Source organism: Meleagris gallopavo, chromosome 2 (assembly GCF_000146605.3).
Source record: "Meleagris gallopavo isolate NT-WF06-2002-E0010 breed Aviagen turkey brand Nicholas breeding stock chromosome 2, Turkey_5.1, whole genome shotgun sequence".
In the NCBI taxonomy this organism is placed as follows: domain Eukaryota; kingdom Metazoa; phylum Chordata; class Aves; order Galliformes; family Phasianidae; genus Meleagris; species Meleagris gallopavo.
Window position 1 is genome coordinate 33,077,267 of NC_015012.2, and position 24,895 is coordinate 33,102,161.

Genomic DNA, 24,895 nt, shown 5'->3' on the forward strand with positions numbered 1-24,895 from the left:
GCAGTGCTGTTTTGCAGGGATGAGATTTGTACAACTCTGACCTTTCTTGATGTGCTTGTTTTATTTTCAGACTTTGATTATGATTTGTGATTTGGCGGAGCGCTAGCTGTTCTGATGTGTTGTTTTTCTATTTCCTTTTCCAGCAATCAACTATCCCAGCCCAACAGGTAAGCAACAAGACCTTTCTATTTATGTTTTGATCGTAATGCTTATTAGTCAAGTGCTCCAGGAGATCAGGCAAACTGGAAAACAGCACTAACTTAACAAAATATTTTCCCCCAAAGAGCTTGTGATTGCATAGACTATTAATAATTTCATTAAGTAATGCCATTTTTTGTACCTTGAGTTATCACCAGGAGATATATGCTAGAGATGTGCCTCCCACTTACACCTGATATCTCTGTGACTGAGTAGGTTGTGATACTGAACCCACCTTCCCTCTACTATTAGCAATTTGCATCTACTAAGCAGATTATTAAAAGTTCTCCAAAATATCTCTATTTAAGGAATGTATAACCCCCCATATTCTTCCTGACACTTCTAAAGGCTGGTGTGGAGCAGTCTCTAGCTCAGATCTGGTTCCGCTTACAAATTCCATGAGCACAGTTCCTTTCTTCTTCCCCTCTGGTGTCATCACTATTTTGCTTTCTCATTTATCTTCCAGTCATTCCTCCTAATGTCTAGATGTAGACCCATCTTTTCTGAGCACTCAGAGTTCCTCTTGATTTTGAGATCACAATACACAGCATTCCACAATGATGTTCTTAGTCAAGAACATGATAATGTCCATAAAAAAGGATTTCTAGCACGCTAATCTCCAAGTTATGAAACAAAATCCCTTTGCTTCAGTTGTTGGATATGAGCCCAGGCAAAGCTCTTGGGCAGAGATGGGCAAACTGCTTGCTAGTGATCCACAGAGAGCAGGCTGGTTCCATGTAGTTGTTTCTTTTTTCCTGTTTTCAACTGCTAAGTAAAAATCAAAAAAACTGAAACACCATTCAGTCTTCTTAGGTAGCACTCTGCATGTGGGCAGGCAAGTGTTACTGCTGCACTGCAGGATACCAGTGGGAAGGAGAAGCCAGGTCTGGGCAACAAGCAGGAACTGGAGCACAGGGTTATCTTGTTAAGGCAGCCATCAAGCATTCATTTGTGCAGATTCACACTCCGAGGATGATTAGGTTTATCGCGTTTTATCTGGTAACAGGAGTTTATCAGAGAGGCAGCAGGATTTTGTATCTTTGACTCCTGATTCCTTTTTCTTTCCTCTTCCCCACTTCTTGATCCTCTTTAAACATTCTCCAAAAAGAACCCACTGGTCCATTGGGCTGATTTCACCAGGAAACAATGAACATATTGCCAGGGACCCACTCCAGGATGCGTCCCTCCCTTGCTGGACGAGGTGAGCATTCTGGCTCACAGGGAAAAATGATAAAATCTGGCCTTTTGCCACTTGCTTTTACACCACATGTATCTCTGGTAATGACAGGGCAACTTCAGTCTTAATTGTGGCAGTCTCCTCAGAGTCTTTATAAGCTGAGCCTTCAGATTGCTCACCTGGGATTGCTTTGGCAGCTTGACTGAGACCAGAATGAAATTTGCCTACATCAGAGAACTCGGCCATGCCTGTATTTTCATGCAGTACACCCAGCACTTGAGTTCTCCTTGTTATGATTCATCCAGACTGTGCTGAAAATTGGAACCGCTGAGCCAGCCATCAGGGTCCTGCCTCTGAGTTCACGCTTTGAGATTGACTGCCTTATAACTTCAGCCACCACTCTTGCTTTCAGAGATCTCCCTTCCTTTCAGGCCTGCTGCCATTGCAAATATGAGCCTTTTGCAAACATGAGCCCAAAGCCTCATAGCTCTGTCTCTGGGCCACAACTTGCTTCCAAGCCTCTCAGTTCAGCAGCATGGAAATCCCTACTCCTACCTCTTTTTACCCCCACTTCCCTTGCTACCACCACCTCCAGAAAAAAGTGTTGTGATTGCAAAGGTATCTTCACGCTAGGCTGCCCAGCCAAATTCTGGGAGCAAACATTGAGAGCTCTCAAGTGAAAGGCAAAGATTGGATGATTAATGCCTCTGGCAGCCTGATCCAAGGGCATGCACAATGGTGATTAATTTACAAACTCTGAGAGTCACTTAATACAATTATTTCTTCATGCATTTTCTCTCCCAGCCTAATAAGATGTTAATGACATTGGGGCAGGCATGCATGTGCTATGGTTACTGAGCCAGGTGCTGAGATTATAAGGTGAAAGGAAACTGAAAGCACAGGGAGTGAACAAAAGATATTGAATATTTCACATATTTAGAAATTAGCAGTAAGACTGACTCTTAAATATCAGTTAATCTTATTCTAGAAACCAGAATTTATCTTAAAAGGCTCTCTTTGAGTAGTATTGATTCTAAGGTAATATTTTAAATATCTCCTAGAACAACTGATCATCTTAATGTTATGATTAAACTCCAGGGGAATCTGTTCTGTACTTCTTACTTTTACTCTGTGATTTCATTTGGATATGAAGTTCACTTTCCAACCCAAACCCTGCAGTGTTACTCCCAAAACTTTTCCATCTTATTTGCAGTGTATGGTTTGGTTTCCCTGGTTCTAGCAGATGTAGCCTTGCAACCTCAATGATAAGAGAATTAAAAAACATTTGAGATTGCTATTTTTTTCCTCACTTGTGCAATGTGTTTTGCCTGTCCAGAGCAGGAACATTATTCCTTATGTATCCGCAGTCTGACTGTGATGGAGCTAAAATGTTTTTGGATGGTGGACATGTACAGCGGTTGGTGATCAGCTGCAGGTTGTTGTAGATTAACTTTGCTCATTGCTCACCATCCAGTGCTTGTGTGTCCTGTCTCTCTTAATGCCTCATAGCACAGAGGGATCTGAACTTGCTAACTCAGCATGAACATGTGGGAACGGGATGTGATTCCAGTGTTTAGAATTGGATTCCTCAAATCTGTGCCCATCCCTCAGGCATGTGTGTAATGCAGATCTTAAAGCAGGTGACTGCCACTAATTCCTCATGACAGGATGGAAAATGTGATTGGGCCATATTATCCCAGTATCATAGATGGGGATATTAGAACAGATGGTGCTCCAATATGACCCAGCCAGTTTAGTGCATTGTAAAGCTTTCTTCCATTAGAAATGTAGAAATGTAGGTTAGAAATGTAGAAATGCTTTAGAAACTTATGGAAAAAATTGTTACTTGTTTCTCAAATCCCAGAGTACTTTGAGGTCACAATCCAGTTTGCATTTTCTTCATCTTCTAGGTGAGGAAAGTGATCTCTAGTGATGGGCTGTGGGTCACACTGCGGGTCTGTAACAAAGCTGAGGCTTGGATCGTGGTCCCCTGTGCTCCAAGCCAGTTTCAGCTGTCACAGCACAGCTAAATGACGAAGGCAGTTTTATTTGAATGTGCTTCCATCTGCTATTCACCCGTAGTCTGCAGCTAGGATCATCTTATTATTTTTTGTATGCATTCATTTGGCAGCTAGAATTTCAAGGCCAGGGATTGCTTACCCCTAAGGACTTGAAATGAAAACCTCCATTATGTTTCTCGAGGAGGTGAAGCAACAAGAAATGCTAATAGGCATGGCTGAGGGTCTCACCTCTGGGAATGCAGGGAGGTGTCTATAACCAGGAGCAAACATCTCTGCACTTTGAGCTGCTGCCACTGCAAAGCCTGCCAAGGAAATCTGTTTGGTGAAGACAGCACTAACTCCAGCCTTTGAGGAACCAGCTCCCCTGCTACTTCCACCTCGCCTCTTAACAATCCAGAGAACAACTTCTGTGTTCAATATTTAAAGCCACTGTTGAATTTTTAATCAGGTAGGTTCCTTTGCTCCATAGTGCGGAGCCAGGATCCCTGGCAGATGGTGTGATTCTGAAAGAAGGTTTGCTTCACACAGCCGAGGTCAGCAGTCAGATCATTGCTGTGGCCTCTGAGACGCAGTGGGTCACTTAAAGGTTTGCTTAGCAGCTGGATCAGATGCAGGTTTCTCTCAGTCAGCCTGATGATAATCACCCAGAGGTGACATGCTGGCTGTTTCCCAATGCTCTGAATATACCTGAGTTATTGTGGGCACCTCCATTTCCAGCTCAGAGGAGCAGCAGAGCTTCTGCCTTCCTGTGGTTTGCTTTAAACCAAGCAACCAGCAGTCAGAACGCCAGGGTTCTGCTTCCATCTTTGACACTGCCTGCTGTGACCTTAGATGTGTCTGACTGTATTTTAGTGCATCTGTTTCATCGTGTGTAATGCAGGAGACGTATAAAGTGCTGATGCTTCATAGAGATATTATAAAGCCTTGTTCATTAGTTGTCACAAAGTGCCTTGAGATCCCAAGCTAGGCAGAAACAGCGTGCTGTAGATTGCTCTCACATGGCAAGTGGTGTTACATGTAAGCCTGGTCCTGTCATGCCGTGCCCAGGAGCCTCCTCCATTTTGTGCTCTCTGCTAGGAGCTCTGTCTTCTGGAATTGGCTGCATCTGAGTGAGAGGTGAAGACAGAGGCATGGCCCTTTTCTGGCATGCAAAGAGCTGAGAGTCTGCAGCACCTCATGCCTTGCGCTCTAGCAGTAAGAGCAGCCCCTTCCTACCAACTTAAAGCTCTCAGGTCCTGTTCCTTAGGGTGTGATGGACTTCACATGCAGCAGTTGTCAGCCACCAGGGCTGGGCCTCAGCTGTAAGACAGGAATACTGTCCTCTTGTCTTTCATGGATCCCTGTATTCCTCTATCCCTGCACTGACCTTCTCTCTGGTCTCCACCTGAGCTTGGGCTTTCTCCTCAGCCTCCTTCTTTGGTTTCTGTGCCGTTTTCTAAAGATTTGCTCCCTTTCAGTCAGTTGCCTGGCAGGCCTCTGTACTACAATTTTCAGCTCTGTTTTCTGTCTGATATTCCCAATTAAGGGAATTTTGTGTTGGGGAAAAATGCTAGCTTTCTCCTCCAAAGATCCACAGGCACAATGGGATCAGAGATGCAAATCCTTCCTGTCCTGATTGTTCCCTATGATTGCAAAAGGATCTTGTGCTGGGCTGGCGGACTCTCTAGTCGATGTCATTGCCCAGCCTCAGACTCTACAGGTGTCTGCCCTGTCTGCTCCTGCCACCTCCTCCACTTCCCTGTGCCCAGCACTGCACTGTATAGCAGTGGCTAATTTGGATTAGGATGCTAATTAGAAATGAGCGGATTGAACGGAAAGCACTTAGCCAGGGTTAATCAGCAGTTAAGTGGCCAGCCCAGTCAAGCTCCCTATGGCTGTGCTCAGCTCACAGAAGCAGTGTTTCCTGCTGAGCTAAAAGAAAAGCCAGCTGCCCTTCACCACAAACCAAACCCTTGGCTTGCAGCATAGTGTCCAGCCATTCTGTGGGCCATGGAGGAGGCTACATTCTTTCTCCTGACTGCTTTGGTGTAAGAACCACACAAGAAGGGAGAATAACAGCACAGAGCCCCCATGTCCCTGCTGCATGGGGCTGCAGGCTCTTGGTGTCTGTGTGACAGACAATAGTTTCCTTTCCCAAATGGGAGGAGGTGATGCAGGCTGTAGCTGGAAGATAGGTGCAGCATCTCAGAGACAAAATGCTGTTCGTTTATCATAGAATCTTTAAGGTTGGAGAAGACCCACCCCCACCATTCCCACTGACCATGTCCCTCAGTGCCACATCCACATGGTTTTTGAACACCTCCAGGGGTGGTGACTGCACCACCTCCCTGGGGAGCCTGTGCCACTGCCTCACCACTCTTTTGAATAAGAAATTTTTCCTAATATCCAACTTTAACCTCCCATGGCACAATGCAGAAGCCAGGTAATAGGCGTTCAGGGTGCTCCTCATCTGTCTATGATAGCAGGAACTGTGGTGGGGGGTAAACCACAAATAACTGAGTTCAGCGTGCCATGGATGAGTTTCTAACACATTCCAAAACCTGAGCAAGAATATGTTTTTCTTTTCTGTGTGTTCTTTCATGAATTCAATTACTTTATTGTTCAGTTTCATAGCATACCCCCCTGGCTCTAATGTAAAGGCAGAAGGTAAAGAGATCTGCTTGCTGTGTCTGCACTACTCGAGAGCTCTGAGATCCCACTCTCATCTCATTCTCCAGCTCTGATTTCATCCCTGGGATCTTTTGAAAAAACAAAGTAATTTTCATAGCCAATCCTGGACTTCTTTTTTCTTTCTTTTCTATCCATTCTTTCTCTTCTTTACCAACTGTATCAGCAGTGAAAGGCTTTGGTTTTGAGGCTCAGAAACTAGCTTTCACCACAAAGGTTCAACAGAAGACCATCTTAATTCTGGTCAAGTTTGATTTGCTCCATTCTCTGCAGGTCCATATTGGGTGGTGTCTATATGCAAGATTTTTCACCCATCTCATATTGCTGGAGGCTGTGACTGTAGCGTAAGCAAGCTCTTTTGCACATGTAGTTGATGCTACATGAAAATCCTTTGCCAGTGTAATGTATTTTGTTAGGAGAACCCACATAAGCTGCAATAGCAGATATACCTCTGAGCTGGTATAAATTGAATATGCTCTAGCTAAATGACACATTTATAGCACTGCACTGACCTCTTCTCCACAGGTGATTTTTTCATGTGTGCTATAGTTTAATATGTAGACCAGAGTGGGGTTTACCTGCTGGCACTTTCTCCTTTTTCCTGGGAAGATTATTCTACCGTCAGGCTGTTCTGGTTTAAAAGCTGTCATGGCCTGCTTGCCTGTTACTCTTTTTATCATTCTCTATATCAGCTCTCTTAGACCTCCAAGCAGAATCTCTTTTAAGTCCTGTTAGCTGTATTTTATTTTGTCAGATAATTGCATCCGTCAGCCTGGATTAACCATTCTTTAATTGTAGCCATCATGGAAATATACCTTTTCAGCCTCCTCCTGAGGCTGGGGGCTGCTCACCTGTGCTGAATACCCTCCTCAAGCAGTAAGGCAGCCCCAGGAGGAGATCTGAAAAGCGGCACTCCTTATCCTTCCCTGCAGATAACACCTGTCGCTTTGAGGATGAGAAGATCTGTGGCTTTGTGCAAGACAAGATGGACAACTTTGACTGGACGCGGCAGAACGCCCTGACCCAGAACCCCAAGCGTACTGTCAACACGGGGCCACCCACGGACATCAGCGGTACGCCAGAGGGTAGGCACACTTCTGGGTTTCTTCTGGCTCAATTCTGGTGGGGAGATACAAGCCACAAGGCATCAGGGTCCTGTGGCTGTGGGAGATGGCGGAGCGCTAATCTGCTTTCCGCACACATGCTTCTCCTCCGCACAGGGTGCAGGGAGCAGGCAGTTAATTTGCATGTTACTGATTGGCATTAAACACACAATTAAAACACCCACGACTTTGTTTAAGGGAATACTGTGAGCATTAGTTCTTGTTACCAGCTAATTGCCTGCTGCCTAATGTCCTTGTCCCATTTGATGCTTGTTTTGAAGTCAAAAAAGGGATAAACAAGTAAGAGAACGTCTCCAACACCTGGAAATGTCCCTGCTGGGTTTAACCAGCTGCTTACTCAAAGAAGATCTCCGTGGGGCAATTCTCCTCCATACCAAGCAGCAGCAGGAGGGATGAGGCTGGGGGAGTGCCAGTGGGAGCCCCAAGCTAGACTGGAGGAGGCTGTTGTTATGTATTTCTCCTCCTAGCTGTGCATGGGGCACCCACACCAGATTTAGCTGGATATTGCTTTCCCCTTTCTCTAATGAGGAAAATAAATTCATATGCAAGCACAACTCTGAACTCAGAAAAAATTAAAAGAAAAAAAGGGAAATACCCAAAGGCCAGCTAAGGGAGTGGCTTTTCCCATTATTGTTGAGTACACCAGCCAGACCTAGCACTAAAAACAGTGTCAACAAATAGTTAATCTGTTCCTCCTTGGGTTGTTAGCAACTACTTCCTCATTGTTCTCTTTAGATCAAAACAACACTGCTTAGGCCAGATACACTGAATCCTTTCTGCAGTCCTCTTTCTGCATGTGTTTCTGGATGGGATCCAATGGGATGAGAAGAACAAGGCCATGTCTCATGCAGGAGGAGGAGTCTCCCAGCCCCAAGCATCCCATTACTTGCAGGGCGGAATATGCAATGGCTTTCCCTACCTCTTTCTCTCTTTGTGTAGGTTATTACATGTTTATCGAGGCCTCTCGGCCCCGGGTGACAGGAGACAAAGCCCGGCTGATCAGCCCACTATACAACATCACGGCCAAGTACTACTGTGTCTCCTTCTACTACCACATGTACGGCAAGCACATTGGTGAGTACTATCTAGGGATGGGTACCCTGGCCTAGGGCAGGGTGTAAGGGAAGACCTCCAGCATCAGCTCCACCAGCTATGACTGCTGCCAGCAATCTGAGTGGCTGAGAGTCTCAAACAGTACTCAAAGCGCCAGGTCCTCAGAGAGCTGTCCTTTGCCTGCACCCAGCATGTTGTGAGGCTGTCCTTGGAATGGTATCTTGAAGCCAGCCATCGCTCCTTGGCATGTTTCCTCTAGAACATGGCTCCTTATCCTCCACAAGAAGAAACACCACAGCTATGTTCACGTGTTTCTCCTAATTGTGACTACAGCCACCTTGCTCTAGGTAGTGTGACATTGGAGAGGAGATGGAGGTACTTTGTGAGACTCTGTGGTGGGTGCAGCTACTTTGGAGTGTTCCAGATGTGTGTGCCAAGGCAGAGCTCTCAGCTCTGCCTGACTCCCTCCTCTCCAGCCATAGTCATACTGGTACAGCGAATGCCACAGCAGCGCCCAGCGCACTAATGAGTTTCCATATCCAGTCAAGGAGCAATTGCTAATTCATCACCTCTTGATTATAATTTCATTAATTTGAATAATAGATGCACTTTTTCCACAGCACGGTAGGTTATTAATCACCTGCTGGACTGGAGCCTGACTGAAAAAGCAGAGCCCAGGCAGGAATGTGTCCACCCTTCAATAAACGGGGTTAATTAACAGCTCTCTGCCTCAGCACCATTGATGTCATTGGAAGGAAACATGCTCCTGAGTCCAGCCACCACATCTCTGTGCACATGTGGCACAGCAGAAAGGTTAATCTGCAAAATCTGAGACCTTTTCTCAGTGGGGGCTAGGCTGAAAGCCTGACCCCATGGATGCTGGTTGGAGTAGTTGGGCAATGGTTCACAGAGCAGGTCTCTTCTCTGTCTTTGCTGTGAGGACTCAGGTTTGCTTTCTGCACTAAGTCCAGCTAGGTCAGAGGTGCTTCCACACACCTGTCTCTCTCCTGCAGATGAGCTGCTCTGTGCTGTCTTCACACTGGCAGTGGCAGGAAACTGTTGGTACTGGTTGACACCAGGTTTTCCCAGACTTGCTGAGCTTGCTTAGCTGACAGAATCCAGCTGTTAATGCTGGATGGCAAACCCCCTTCTTCTCAGCCGTTTTCCGTCGTGGTCAGTTGGCTTTCTTGACTAATGCCCACCCCACATGTCTTCTCCTGGCATCTTTGAAAGGAACTAGATCTTTTGTGATTGCAATCAAGGGTGGCACAGACCAGCAGGGAAACATGGGAGACTGCCAGGGAAAGAAGATGTGAAGGGAGGAGCACAAAGCAACCTCCTCTTTCTTTGTCTCCTTTAAGAATGCAGCTGTGCCCTATTTCCAAGTTCATTTCACTGGGAAAGTAAAACCCCCTTAGCTTTTGCTCTGAATTGGAAGACAGCTGTTTGACAGCGCTCCTGTGGTTTCTCAAAAGGTGGTGTGGACTGGATGTGCTGGGGAATCAATTCATTACAGATTTTTGGCTTTTAGTATTTTAACTCTTTATTCATTTGCTTCACTCACGAATTATCCTGAGCAAAAGATACAGTTAAGCCAAAGACCTAGGAAAGCCACTAAGTGTCGTTTTATATACATCAGCATCAGGTGCCTTTTATAACAATTGATTGTTCCCTTATACTCAATGCCATTGTTCCTGCCTGCTCTCCATTTCCCCCTTATTGCATAAAGGAGCTGTTAAATTTTTGTGAGGTAAATAGGCTGTTTAACACCATGAGATGATTTTCCAGAATGGCTAAGGCTGAGCTGAGAGTGAATAAATTATTTAAAAATTAGACTGAATAGATAGAGTCAGAGAAAGAAAGAAAAAGAAATGAGAAGTTCTTTTCTCTTGGGCTTTGAAGATGTGGATTGGTCTAGGAAATCCACATCTGCAGTTTGAAATTCAGTCCCTCATATCTGCTCTCTGCTCTGTAGTTTCCTTCAGGGCCAGTCATGATATTCTGTAATTATTTTGGATTCTTTCTGATGTTTTGGGGCAGTCTTGATGTCCATGCTGGCTGAAGGCCCCTGAGAGTCTTGTGTGGAAGTGGCAGACTGCCTGATGGCAAAGCAAGCTTCTTCAGCTTGTGGCCACGTTCCTTTTTAGTTCCCACTTGAACAAGAGGGGAGTTCCCCTCAAATACAGGCCTCCTTGCTAGGACTTCTCCTGCCAAATGAAGAAACAGACCCTGGCCTCCTACCTGTATCACATCTGTGACAATATGAAGGTAAAGATGAGTGTTTACCATCCTGAGCCAAGACCATGTCACTTCCCATATTGCCACCTGTCCCCAGTGCATATGGACACAACTCTTACCCCTGGCTCACCTAGTGTCAGCCTGGTCCTACCAAGCCAGATGCCAGCACTACTGAGTCAGCCATAGCATATCAGATGTCTCCTGTTGGCAAGCAGTGCCAATAAGAGGATATCTCTTAGCTTCTAGAAGCTCCAGCTCCATCGTGGAGCCAACGGAAGCTCTGTCACTGTGAAAGGAAGCCGTATAAAACCCTGACATTTATTTATTTTTTTAATAACCCTTTTATTACCTTTTCCCCTCTCTACAGAACTTGAAAGCTGGTTTACTCTCACAATTTGACTATAAAATATCCATAGCCATCCAGGCAAATCTTCCCTGGGAGAGTTCCCAGACACTACTCGTTTATAATAGATATGACGAAAGAGAGAAACTGAATACAAATGGAGCATTTGTAGCCATGGTATAAAATATTCAGCAACTAGCAGAGCAGGATGATGTTGAATCTCTCTCAGCTGATGAGAGAGCAGGGTGAAAGGGAGCTCCCTGGAGGCAGTTCCCATTCTTCTGGAGTTATTTGGTCATCAGTTTTTCTTCTTTTACCCCCCTCTGGAGCAAGTGTTTATATTGTCCTACAATCCCGCCAACCCAAACAAAAAAAATCAGGAGGAGGAGTAGGAAAGAAATACAGTTTCCAGCAGATATTAAAGGACTAGAGTGTCTTGTTAGTGACAGACACAGATACATCAAAGCAGGAATTGCTCACTATATGTTCTCCTTCAAGAGAGGAGCTAGCCACGGCACACAGGGACCTGTTGTTGAGTGCAATTCCTTGCCAAGTTGGCCCGGTGAGTCTCAGCATTCAGCTGGGAGCAGATCCCCAGATCCCTGTTTCCACTGTCAGATTCCTCTTCCTCTCTTCCCAAAGGTTTCCTGAGAAGGGGATGCTCTGAGGGACCAACTTGCTGGGAATACCTATATGCAAGCAGTGACTCTGAATGTACCCAAACAGCTACTTTTTAGCCTCCTTCCCATATGTTATCGCACCGGCAGACTTTTTTTTTTTGCTTTGTTTTTAATACAACTCATCACTGCATATGGGCTTATGACTATATTCTGCCTCTTAAAGGGGAGATGGCAGAGGGCTCTCCTCACCCTAGGGTGTCTCCTAGGTTGGAAGTGTACAGCTGCTTCCTGTAGGATGTCTGGCAGGTCTTAGGCCACAGGACATGAGCCTGGTTGAAGATCCTATTCTTGGCTTGCAGTTTTATACTTCAAGCCTCCTTTCTGCTCTGGTAGTGTCACAGTCTTACCTTGGCCAATCCCTCATCCAGAAGTCAGAGAACAGGCTTATTTTCTGGTGTGTGTCCAGCATCTGTAAAAATCTTGGAGAATTGAAGGTGGTATTGTTCCAGCTTAGTGTTGACACAGACCTTATCTGATCACACCAGCTACGTCTGGCCTATGTATAATCAGAATGAAATCATAAACTTTCAACGAAATCATAAACTACTGTGAAGAACCATGCTTGGTACTGATTAAGAGGGATTTTACATCTAAGGCAGTAGAAACAGTGAGCCTTAATCACGCACATTGCTTGCCAGAGCACCCAAGTCCAAGAAACCCACAAGCTGTTATACAGAAGTAATTGGCTTCTAAGCAGTCCGTTTACACTGGTAGTGTCACCATTGACACCCTCTTCCTGATCAGGAAACACAGACCAGGAAGGCCTGACATAACAAATTGCTGTTTTAGTTCTTCAACTCAAATTATGCAGCTGGTACAAAGGTGTGTCTGAGACATTGTGGTGGATGATCACTATAGGAGCGAATGTTTGCAAATGTGCCATAGTTGCATCTTGTTCCTGACAAGTGACAGAAGTAAGAGCTATCAGGTCATGCTGATTGGCAGGTACCAGCTATGCCAATGTCAAAGTGATCTGAACCATGAAGAAGACCTTTTTGTAATATTCAACATCTTAGCACTCTCTTTCCACCCAAACCTTGTGGATATATGTATTCTGTTGGTTCAGGTGCTACTGCATGCAGTTACACAGCTGCCATCCTGGAGGTAGCTGCCTTGTGTTGGAGATATAACTTTTGCTTGATGTTCATTTAATTCATGCCATTGTGACCAGTGCAATAATTCTACAGAACAAATTACGTCACTGGATTGATTGAGGGGAGGCTGATTTTCCTAATGAATGTGATTCACTTCCCTCTGGGCTATTGAAAACAAGTTGCTGTTAGAGCTAAGTTTGTAATGAAAAATGCATTCTGTTTATATGTATGTGTATATATATATATATATATATATACATATATATATATATGTATCCTTTTCTTTTTCCACTTATTCAGATGGGTTCTTGGCTTTATGCATTCATCCATCAATAGATGCGTATTTAATTAATGTTCTGTGTAGATGTCAAGCAGCTTGCTGTGGGCTATGGTATGGGGCCTTGGATAAACTGTTGTCTTTTCTAATAGTATCTGCTTGGTTCTCCCGGAAGTTAGTCAAATACCATGATCATGAGCAAGGATTATAAATACCTGGCAAGATAACTATATATTTGTAAAGTGTCATTCAAACTCTGTAAGCTCAATAGAGTGGCTCTGAACCAAAGGCTATAGAATGACTTCAATAAAAGTCATTGCTTTTCTGAAGACTCCAGTGAGCTTTGGATTCTAGCCAGATGGGACCAATACATTATCTAATCAAAGTTTCTGAATAACAAGAGGCAGAGAACTCCCTTTAGTTACTTTTCCTGAAACCCAGTAAATAATAGGTGTCTACAGTTTGATTGGATGTTGATTCACAAACAGCACCACAGCACGCTTGGCACAGCTTGCAGTTGTGGGACTGAATTGTCTTAACCCAAAGAGCTTGGTTGAAGACTGCTATAAAAGCTGAAGAAGACATGGAAAGGAAGAAAAAGGATTCACGTATGGGTTGGTTATATGTCCTTTCTGTTCTATGAATAATATGTCTTCATGTCGATGCAGCCATTCTGTTACTATCTTCAGTCCTGGAACACTGATTCTTATCTTTACTTGCTCCAACATAACAGTGTGCCACTCAGTCAAGTTCCTACTGCAGATAGATAGCTACTGAAATGTTGCCTTCTTCAAAAATCCTCTTCTGCTGTTTTACAAATCATGATCTGACCATGTTACTGCTGCAGAATTTGTTGGAAAGGATGGCAGGCACAGATTGCTGACACAGATGCCTTGAAAGCCCATAGACAATTTTTACTTCTGCTCACCTAATTTGAGTCACTGTTATTTGTCCTGTGGGAAGCTACAACTACTACAACCCCCTTCCCTCCCTCCCAGCTCTGAGCAAAGGATGTTTCCATTCAGACTCGGCTTATGGCGCAGCCATGTGCAAAGTTGAATGTCAGTCAGGATGTACTGCAACCCGATCATCTCCTGGGATACTGGGTGCTGCATCAATTATTCAGTCCTTGAAATCACTAGACACAAAACTTAACAGACAGTTAAGAGGAAATGCTTAAGCTTTAAGTGCCTATTTGGATTTTTCTTTAGCGCTCATGGGTCACTCTTCTGTTCTCTTCATGGAGCAGTTTCATAATTGTGCAAGTGGACATTAAAATTGGTATACCTCCAGAGATTCCCCCCTCTCCCCCCAGGTGCTCTGACAGGATAATTAACAGACAGATAGCAGGGGACACAACTGTCTTGCACTACTTGTGCAAACATTCCAGCCTCTGTTTGAATTTCAGCAAGACGTGATTTTGCAACACGTATTGAAATGCTTCCCAGAAAACTCAAAACTTCCCAGTGTCAGTCATCATCATTGCTTTAGGAGTGACTACCTCTCCCAAAGAGAGACATCCCAGCACCTGAGCCACTGGAGTTTGTACATCCTGGCTGGGAGTCTTACTGTCTCAGCCAGTCCCCTGCAAGTTTCTTGGAGTAAGCATAGTGAGATAGGAAACGGTATGGAAGTCTCTAGTAACAATCCATCCCATCTCAAAGCTGGGAACACAGCAAGCTCTAACAGCTTCCCTGCTGTGCACGAAGAGACCATCATCCTCCCCAGTTCCCAAGTCTGAAACATTCAGGTTGGATATTAGGAAAAACTTCCTATCCAAAAGAGTGGTGGGGCAGTGGCACAGGCTGCCCAGGGGTGTGTGGTGGGGGTCACTGTCCCCTGGAGGTGTTCAAGAACCGTGTGGATGTGGCACTGAGGGACACAGTCAGTGGGCATGGTGAGGATGGGTTGGCGGTTGGACCAGGTGATTTTAGAGGTCTTTTCCAATCTTAATTCACTTCTTTTTGGGTCAGGCGGAGGAGGAGGTCAGAGACCAGATTTTGAGCAGTGTCTTCAGTTTAACAGGAAGAATGCATGATCTCAGCTGCTCATTCCTGCTGTCTTGCCTGCATCGGCATTGCACTAAAACAGCCCATCTGCTCCAAGCCCTGCAGCTGTGCAGCTGCCCTGTGCTTGGCTCCTGGGGCTGGGTGAAGATGGGGAAATAGGCTGTTAATAGGGATAGAGACAGCGTAAGTACATCTGCTTCTGCAGGGTTTTTGTCAGCCTCCTCCTGACACCACTTGTATCCAGGGGGCTCTGCAAGTCTGCTTCCCCTCTGACCGAGGTCTTTACAAAGACTGCCCTCAGAAGAGATGCAAGCAGGCTCACCCTGCCTGCCTGTTGTGCTCTTTAAACCTGGCGGTATGTGTGAAGCAGACCTCTGTTTCCACTCATCTGAGAGGAGAGCACAGTGCGTGCTCTCAGTCTGAGAACTGAGAACAAGAGCTGCTCAAAGGACCCAGCTGTCTCTGGTGGTAAAGATGAAAGGGTCAGCTATCAAAGTTGGGAGAAGATAGAATGTTTGCCTCAAGGCATCCGGGCATGTCACAAAACAGAGGGTGAACGAGGAGCACGCAGACCTCATAGTAACTGTGCTTCACTCTGCTCCTTGAATCTGCAAAATTGGTGGGAATAGTTACTTCCACATGATCTCCTTCTTGCTCTGCTCCTTGCATTCCCATTCTCCTCTGTGTCTAGCTGAGTGTCGAACAGAGACAGTGGTAGGCACTGTTCTGTGCTCCTCTGCCTATGGAAGGCAGGAATTCTCCAGCAGAACCCAGTGGCTGAGTGTCTGGACTGAAGGCAATGGGGGTCTTGGTGCAGTGGCAACCTTGGCAGAGGGAGGACACTCTGAGCCTGATCCCATGGATGCTGTAGCCAAACTGTCCTGTGGGGAAGGATATAGCCTGTCCACATTGTCCCCTGCAAAACATTTAAGTACTGGAAAGAGGTGTGATTAAGCAAGCTGGCATAATGAATCAGATGTGGAGTTGGCAAAAAGCCCGAGGAGTCCTGATTCTTGTCTTTTTAAATGCCAGACTGTTCTCTCCCTCTGCTCTGTTCTGGCTGCATATCTGATGGGCCTTTGTTCTTCTGAGATGGCATTAATTTAAAATTATGGAATGTGGGTGGGTTTTTTTGTTTGTTCTGTTTTTGAATTTCTTAAACCATATCCTGTTGTCCACAGGCAGGAAAGCCTATCACTGGTCAGAGAGAACCTCTGAGGGAATTTTCCCTGAAAAGAGGTGGCAGGATTTTACTTTGTACACGCAGCATCAAAAATGGATGTCTTGTATCGTTCATCTCTGTATGCCAACACTTTCTCTAATTAGACCACGGATCAAATGAGCAAAGGAGCTCAAGCATAGCTCTACAGCAAGTCTGCTCCTACCATATCACCATCTGCTCTACATGTACACAGACAGGTGGGGATGTCCTAGAGAGAAGGAGCTGTAGCTGTAGTCTGCCTGCTTCCCTCTCGTTAGCACTTCCATTCCTCATCACTTAAGAGAGGCATGATGGTGCCATTGCATTTACCCCACTGCCCACATGACCCAGGTCTCCCCCCAGCATGTCACCCCAGGTTGCCAGCCATCTGTCCACCTTGCCTCTTCACAGTTTTCTCCCTGCTGGCCCATCTCTTCCATCCCAACACTCATATACATGCCAGGCAGGTCACATAGCGATGGATCATAGATTGGTCTGCAATTGGCTTTGTTGCAGGGGATACTGCTTCAAACCCATCCTCATCTGATGGTGGTTTGAAAGGTCAGGCATGAAAATGCTTTTTTTTCTAATTTTTTTAATCCCCAGTAAAATCCAAGATAATTCCATGAAGCAAGATTTAAATGATTTTCACAGGTTTGCTATAGGGGAAACATTGCCAAGCAAAACTTACCACATTGCTGTTTATTCTCAGAAAGTCCCAGCCGCAGTAGGGAACTAGAGACTTTGATTCCCCCGATCCCTTTTATCAGTCTCTGCAGCATAGCACAGCTGAAAGAGAATCCCATAGCAATTAGCAGGCCTGTGACACAGCGCTGAACATGCTTAATGTCTCTCTGAAGCCAAAGGGAATGCCTTACAAGTAGAGCTGGGATAGCTGCGCTTTCCAAACTCTGACCACAACTCTGTTTCCTCGGTATTAATGAGCTCTCTGAACTCTCTCACTTTGATTTTGCTGAAGCAGTGGAAGGGGTCTGGGTAGTGAACCTGTGAGTAGTCACAGATGACCCTGCATACCAAGCTGGGATCAGTTAAAGACACATTGAGGCAAACTTTCTGCGCAGCCAGTAAAGTAGTCAAAGGGCTTTAATTGCCTTATTCCACACATATTAACGTATGAAGCATCATTAGGTACTGTGGAAGAATAAATATATCCTATCATGGCACAAAGACAAAACATTCTTGAAAATTATGACTCAGTAACAAGCTGATATTATTTCTCCGTCTCAATCAGTGCCACAATTGTTTTTCTGCTCTCTGCTTCCCAGCTCTCAGAGCAGTAACTTTTCCCCACAGCACTGTAACTGAGAACACCAGCCTGATACTGCCTGCTCTTCATTAGCATCCATTTAAATGAGAGAGGGAGAAGGAGAGACGGGTATTTGTTCCGGGGATTATGAGCAGTAATAGATTCTTTCTGGGGACTTTCATTCGCTTCTGGGATTTGCCTGCACTAAGCTTTGGGCTTGTAGTTTGTGATCAGTGGTGTTACACTAAACCACACTTAAGGAAGTGCTCAAAATCCCTGTAAGAAAGATAAGAGCTCTTTTCTCCTTGGCCTGGCTTTAGCCCTGACATTAGGTCTGCAAATGACTCTGTCAGGCTATATAAGGTCTGAGTTGTCTCTGCCTTGGGCACTTCCAGCCACAAATCAGTTTCTTATCTCAATTTGTCTTGCTTACAGCTGTAATGCCCTGAGAACTCTCTGCTCTGGATTCCCCTCTCTGGCTGGCCTCAACTGGGTGCCAAACCCAAACCGTTGCACCAGCCAGAGCTCCATAGGTAGCTGATCCCCTGGGATAACCCCATCCCACAGCAGGAACACTGCAGGAAGGCAGCGGGGAGCCATGGTGGGATCAGCCTGAGCCTGCAGCCACCCCAACTCCCAGCTGTGAATCCTGGCAGCCTTTCCAATGCAGCCCACAGAGCTCTGCCGTGCCTGGCACAGCACTCTGTCTCCTGGTGCTTAGCACTGTCCTCCCTTCGCTTTCTGGCTGTTCTCTTCCTGGCTTCCACCCAGAATGAGCTGTGTGCCCACCCCTGCACACAGTAGCTTGTCCCCATCCTGCTTTCACCCTCCCAGCTGCCCTGCAGAGAGCCCTTGAAGCGTACTCTATCATCCCACATGGACTGTGCCCGTGGTGGTTCCCCTGCAGACCCTACTTCCCTCCCAGTGCCACCTCTGCTGGTTCCTCTGGATCCACACTGCTTTTCAGCATGACAGTGAAATCTCCATCCCACAGAAAATGAGAAGAGACCTTTTCTTCTCGTGAGAAGGTAACATTTAAAGGCATCCCTTGGGCTACTCTATCTGGCAGCCCAGCTGGTGCTCTTTTGTGTGAGTGCCACTCTTGAAATGCCAGCTTTGGTCTTAAAGGCAGTCAGCAGAAGGCAGGGCTCGCTCCCACTGTAATTGATTCCTCACTGGCCTTTATTCTCTCTTTTGTTTGGGAAGAAGGAATAATACAGATTGTAAGAGAAATGTGAATATTGTCTTGTTTGGGGAGAGGTAACAATAGGATTGTCAGTGTCCTGGAATTTTCCTTGTGTTTGTCTGTCTCTGGTCAGCTGGAGAGATTCAGCAGCAGATACGTGGCCTGCCTTTGTGTGTGCCTCGCCACCAGGTGCCATTAGGAAATGCCAGACACATCTGATGGAGGAGATGGGGAAAAGAGCAATGACTAAACAAATAGGTAACAAAACTGCCAGCTGGCTTTGGACTCTGACATGGGAAACTGGGCGTGATAGTAGTACAAACCAGATGGAGCTGAAGCTTCATCCATATTTAGTTTGAAGAGCTGACGTCTTTGCCATGCCTCCCAGAAGTACATTCTCAGTGATGATGTTCCTAGAGAAGGGGGGTTTTGTGATCCTTTCCCAGCCTTGGAGAGGCTTTGTAACTTAGTTGGGATTGCATGTAGGCTATGAGGAGCAGATCTGACCCTCTTTTGCAACTCTGATTTGTAAGGCAGTCATGGAGACATTGCTTGGCTGTTTTGACCCTCAGTTTTTCAAGTGTAGACAGGTATGGTGAAACATGGCATGTTGTGGGCAGACAAGGAAGCTTCCTTTCCAATTTCAAACTGCTTGAAGAACACCTTGTGTTCAGTATTGTTCTGCTGGACAATTTAGGGGCCAAAAGGTTGAATGCTTCAAGGACAGCAGGCTGTCAGTGAGGACACGTTTAGGCTCAGTTTGGGTTCAGGCCAGGTATTCACAGTCAGTGCTTTGGGAGCACTAATTTGCATTCCGGATGCTTTTATGAGTACCTTTCTATCTCACCGTCTCTTTTATCCTGCGGCACAGCAGAGTTCATTTGCTGCTTGATTTGTCTCAATGCTGGCTGCTCAGCCAGGCTCTGGTGTGGTAGATCCTAGCTGCCATTCCTGAGTGACGCTGGAATGGACAGCAGTTGACTTTAATCCTTGCTTGCTGGCAGCTCCATATCAGTACTTAATTTAGTCTCAGTCCCTCAACTCACCATCTCTGACTGCTGTAATTAGCTGCTCTGAACACGCTCATGTTGACATTGATCTATGGGGTTATGTAGATCCTGTGTGGGCTATCAGTTTGACTAAGGGCTCCACTGAGGACTAGGTATCCTTCCTAGTGAGGCTTCCCTCATAAGTTGCTTCTGAGGGTAGGGAGGGCACCAAGAAGCCAGAGGCTCAAAACTGGTTTTGCCAGAGGCTCCCATGGTGACCAGCGTTGCCAGGAGGGAGATCCCACTTGCTTACTTCTGCCTGAGGTTGTGCAGTGGCAGCTGATCAAAAGAGGAAGAAAGTCATGTTATTCCTCATTCGAAGTGGGAAACTCAGAACCATTGGGGAAGTAATTTGATATATTTGATATCCTAATATTTCCAGACAGAAAGATGTTTTCCCATCCTTCTCTTATTCATCTTTGAATCACAGGAATTTGAATGTACCCCAGGTGGTGGGATGTCTCCCTCTCTTCCTGCTGTTTTGCCCTCTGCCTGTTTGGTCAGGTTTCCATCTATTTATCTCAGCCAGCCTTAATGCTAGTGCTTCTGAATATTTCCACTCAATAACCATGCCCGTCTTTTCTCAGTTCACTAAATTATACACATACTTCATTCTTTTAACCTTTTCTTGTAAGTCAGCCACTCAGAATCTAAACATTTCATGATCTTTATTATGCATCTCTGAACTCCTTGTGATGTATCTTGCTCTCTGTCAGCAAGGCACTCAGCAGGAGTACTTCCAGGTCCCTGTCCTTCACACAGTACCCCTAGGGCTGACATGCCAAGCAGGAAGGATTTTAGGATACTGTATAGGAAGGAGGTTATCTAAGGAAATCTCTCTCCCTATCACTTTCCCTGAGCTCTTGCTGATCCCAGAAGGCCATACCCAAGCAAGAAGGCAGCGTCCCAAGTGCAGATAGACTATGGACGTTTAAGTAAGGGTTGTTATTGCCTTTCTGCTCTCAGGGGTAATACGTCTGTATCAGAAATACTGATGAGCAAGAGAGTGACTAGAGTCCTGATTGATTTTTTGGTTCATCGGCTGAATTGAAAAAAAGAAAGTGTTTCAGTTCAGCCCTGAATGAATGTTTAAAAATGTGTTTTTATTGAAACAAAAAAGGAAAAAAAAAAGTCAACTGGGGAGGATTACTAAAAAGATACAGTAGGTAGATAGTTTTATTTGTGGGTAGAGGGGGGATGTGACAGTTTTTGAAGTGAAAACTGGAAATGCTTTCATATTTGTTCGCTTTGTTTTTGTTTTAGTGGCAGACAGAACCTTTTGGGAATTGTTTGATGGAAAGGGCTTAAAGCCAGTGCTGATTCAGAGTGTTTGTGTCCCTCTGAAAATGTGGGAGCAGGCATGAGAGGCAATGCTACAGAGCACCAGAAAAGCACACTTGTGTGCTTCAGGGCAAGTAAGTAACCAGGACAAGTGGCTGCTGCTGCTGAGGACACAGGTGATATTTCTAAGGACCAGGGTCAGGAAAAACTGTAGACTAAATATGCCACCCTACAGTGGTGGAAGAGGAGAGGGGAACGTGTCCTAGAACTCTCAATTCAAGTGAGGTGTGAACCAACTGGTGTGGATCCAACACACAGTCATCAGGATAGAACAGGAGCAGAAATGTTAGGGAAGAGAGGTTGAGGGAGCTGGGCTTGCTCCATCAGGCAAAGAGGAGGCTATCAGCCCTTGACCACTAACTGTTTGAAAGGCAATTACAAAGGTCACAAACACAAACTCTTTTCATAGAATCATAGAATCATAGAATCATAGAATCATAGAATGGCCTGGTTTGAAAAGGACCACAATGATCATCTAGTTTCAACCCCCCTGCTACGTGCGGGGTCACCAACCACCAGACCAGGCTGCCCAGATCCACATCCAGCCTGGCCTTGAATGCCTCCAGGGATGGGCATCCACAACCTCCTTGGACAACCTGTTCCAGTGTGTCACCACCCTCTGTGTGAAAATCTTCCGCCTAATATCTAACCTAAATCTCCCTTGTCTTAGTTTAAAACCATCCCCCCTTGTCCTATCACCATCAACCCATGTAAACAGTCGTTCCTCCTCCTGTTTATATGCTCCCTTCAAGTACTGGAAGGATCAGTAGTATTACACAATATAACAGGGAACAGCAGCCTCCAATGGCATCACTGAAGGTCTGTGCTGGACTTGGCCAGACAAAGCCATGCTGTCCTGATCTAGAACTGGAAACAGCTTCAGGCAAGAGGTTGGACAGGACACCTGTTTAGGTTCCTTGCAACTAGTCTATCTGCTACCCTCTTCTTTTGCAAGGACATACAACCATGTTACAAACTGCTGCTTCTTCTTAATTTCCTCTGTCTTCATCTGGGTACATATCCTTCTTTGAAGAGCCCAGGTAGATGAAATACTGCCAGTGAGACATGTTTGTCAACTCAGTAGAAGGAACTACGCCAAGGGTCAGCCCAGCAGATCGGGTTTCCTGCATGCCCCGTGTCACCAGCACCCAATTTTTCTCTTACAGGCTCCTTGAATCTGCTGGTTCGTGTGCGGAACAAGCGGGCCATCGACACCCAGGTGTGGTCATTGAGCGGGAACCGAGGGAACATGTGGCAGCAAGCACATGTGCCCATCAACCCGCCTGGGCCCTTCCAGGTAAGTCAGGGCCACAGCCGAGGAGCTGCATACCACCCACTCCATCCATGTGCTGTGGGAACTCTGCACCCCCATGGTCACTGAGGCAAGGAAAGAGCTTAGTGCAAGCACAGAAGTCACAAGTGACTTTGATTGCTGGATGCTTCTCAGAGCATGTTCTACAAGAGCCCACCCCCACTATTCCTCTGGTTTAGGACTGTAGGGTGGCTTGCGAATGTGAACTAGGCATGATGTATCTGCTTGATGAGTTATTTATGAGTACCGGGAAGGTGTGTGGCTTTGTTATTGGATGTTTTACTGCAGGTGCTTTTGCTCAACAGGCTACTTGGCTGTTGTAGGGTTGTTTGTGAGATCTGGGGCTATGCAGGCTGGTACAATGTAATACTGTGGCAAAATGCCCAGCATGCTTTTGGGTACTATAAAATAATAAATAAGGATTTAGTTACTCTTGCGAGTGCTGTTCAATGTTGGTTTTGCTAGTGCAAAGTACTTAATAAAGCAGAACTCTACATGCTCATTTGTTACACTGCAGACAGTACACAGAGGTTGATTCTCTACTCTGTGGGGCTCAGCACTCCAAATCCTATGTGTGCTGGAAAAACAGGGAGAAGTCATTAAAAGGGAACCTGGTAAGAGCTGGTGTGCTCCTTGCATGGGAGGAAAGCAGGTCCTCCACAGCTTCACTCTGGGCTCTGCCCCATGCTCTGATTGCAGATCATCTTCGAAGGTGTCCGGGGCACAAGCTATGAGGGAGACATTGCCATCGATGATGTCACTCTGAAAAAGGGGGACTGTCCAAGGAAGCCAATTGGACCGAATAAGGGTAAGAGTGTGAATGCCACAGAGGAAAATGAGCCAGCGGGAGTGCACATATGAATGGTGTGCTAGGGACGTTCCCCTAATTTCAGTGCACAATGATGTATTTATGGGGCTCAACAAAACGGGCTCCATCACCAGAAGTTAGAATAGGGCCTGTCAGACTTTTAACTTGTTCTTTATAGTCATGAGTCAGCAAAAGCTCAGAGGAACAACCGGATACTGTAAGGGCTGTGCTCCCAGACACCCCTATGCTGAAGATCATGTCAATGAGCTGGTTTGGGGGCGTCACCTCCAGGTAGCTGAAAGCATTCCAGAAAATGAGAACTTAATTCTCACTGAGGTTGAAGCCATAGTAAGGTGCATGAGCAGTATGCAAGTATTAAGTCTTTGGGTGGGAACCACTGGTGTGCCTTGTGCCTTAGTCCTGCCTGTGTCCTGCCTGTGTCCTCGATAACCTGTCCAGGTGAGCAGGAGGAAAAAAATGGTTGAGAAAGAGTTCCTATCAAGAATTTTCATAATTCCAGTGGTGAAGGGGAAAACAAAACCTCAAAATAGTCAAAATACCCTAAGTTTTTTCAAATTTCCAATGTAGTTAAAAGTTCCTCAGATGGCCAAACTTTAACCAAACCACAAAGAGAACTTTTTCCATGGCTGAAATTAAATTATCTGGGGAAGAAAGGAAGGTCAAATTGCAAAAGTAACCAAGATTCAGCATTTTGGGCCTGGAAATGAAATAATCTGGAGAAAGCCTTGAAAATGTTCAGGGAAGAGTAGAAAGACCTTTCATTATATCTGGGATGTGCTTCATGGTTTGGAGTGTGAGGAGAGACAGTGACACTGCTGTGCACTGACGTGTTTGATGAGATCTGCATCTTTCCCATCACTAATTCTCTCTCTCTCTCTTTCTCTCTCTCCTTGGCTGGCAGCGGTTGCTCTTCCAGGAAGTGGGGTTCCAGCCCAGCATGGCCCTTGTCTTTGTGGCCCATTGACTTTCTTCCTTTACGTGCTGCTCAGATGATGGCAAGTGAGCGCTCCTGTCTTCGGACCGAGACATTCCTGCTCCTTTCCTACTCAGCCACCTCTGCTCCTCTTCCTCCCCTCCTCACTGGCACACCAAAGTGTCCATATGTTACCAAAGACTGACAGGCATGACCACGCAAAGGGATCTGGTTCAGAACTGGAGCACTCCTTGAGAAAGTCATAATGTCTAAGACAAAATTAAAAAATAAAGACAATGTTTTTTAAAAAGCACGTGCACAAGAGAGTGAGAGAGAGAGGAAGGAAGGAAAGAAACAGAAGCGCAGGAAAGAAGGAATTAAAGAAAAAAAATAAGAATGAAGAAATGTGAAGAGCAAATGAAGGAGGAAAAATCTACCCCTGTATTTCCTTGGGAATGTCGGACAGGGCTTCCTCAGGGAAGTGGGAACTTGTTTTAAACAAACAAAGAAAAATATATTAAAGCACAAATTTCTACCAGAACAGTTACCTTCTTTACCACAGAGCCTGCAGCTTAGTGGACAATATTTCACAGCCTTCTCCTCAGCCCACCATGCTCTCCCACTGGCTGAGGCAGCCCTGCAGTGACGCAGCAGCTGCCCCACAGGCCAGTAGCCAGAGCACTCTGCCTCGCCCGCATGTGCTTCAGTGTCTCCATCCATCCACCCTCCAGGCTCTCATGTATTTAATTGCCCCTGTGCAATTTGCTTTGGCCCGCGCTGCTGTCCTCTCCCCACCTTTTTGTGCTTCTCACCCACCAGCCTGAAGAAGATGGAGCAGGAATGGACCCATCCCTCGGATCCCACTGAATGGTGGAGGAGTCCCAACTGGATCCAACTGCAGTGCAGGCCTCCACAT

At 45.8% G+C, this 24,895-nt stretch overlaps 1 protein-coding gene across 1 annotated transcript in view; it reads left to right on the forward strand.

Moving 5' to 3' along the window:
• The window catches only part of MDGA1 (MAM domain containing glycosylphosphatidylinositol anchor 1), a 103,398-nt gene extending 79,072 nt beyond the window's left edge, over positions 1–24,326 (forward strand). Inside the window, 6 exon segments of the mRNA XM_031552185.1 lie at positions 144–167; positions 6,996–7,148; positions 8,127–8,261; positions 22,092–22,222; positions 22,937–23,045; positions 23,968–24,326. Of these exon segments, the coding sequence (XP_031408045.1) occupies positions 144–167; positions 6,996–7,148; positions 8,127–8,261; positions 22,092–22,222; positions 22,937–23,045; positions 23,968–24,059 (644 nt within the window). The 3' untranslated portion in view covers positions 24,060–24,326.
• Positions 24,327–24,895: the final 569 nt, after the last annotated feature.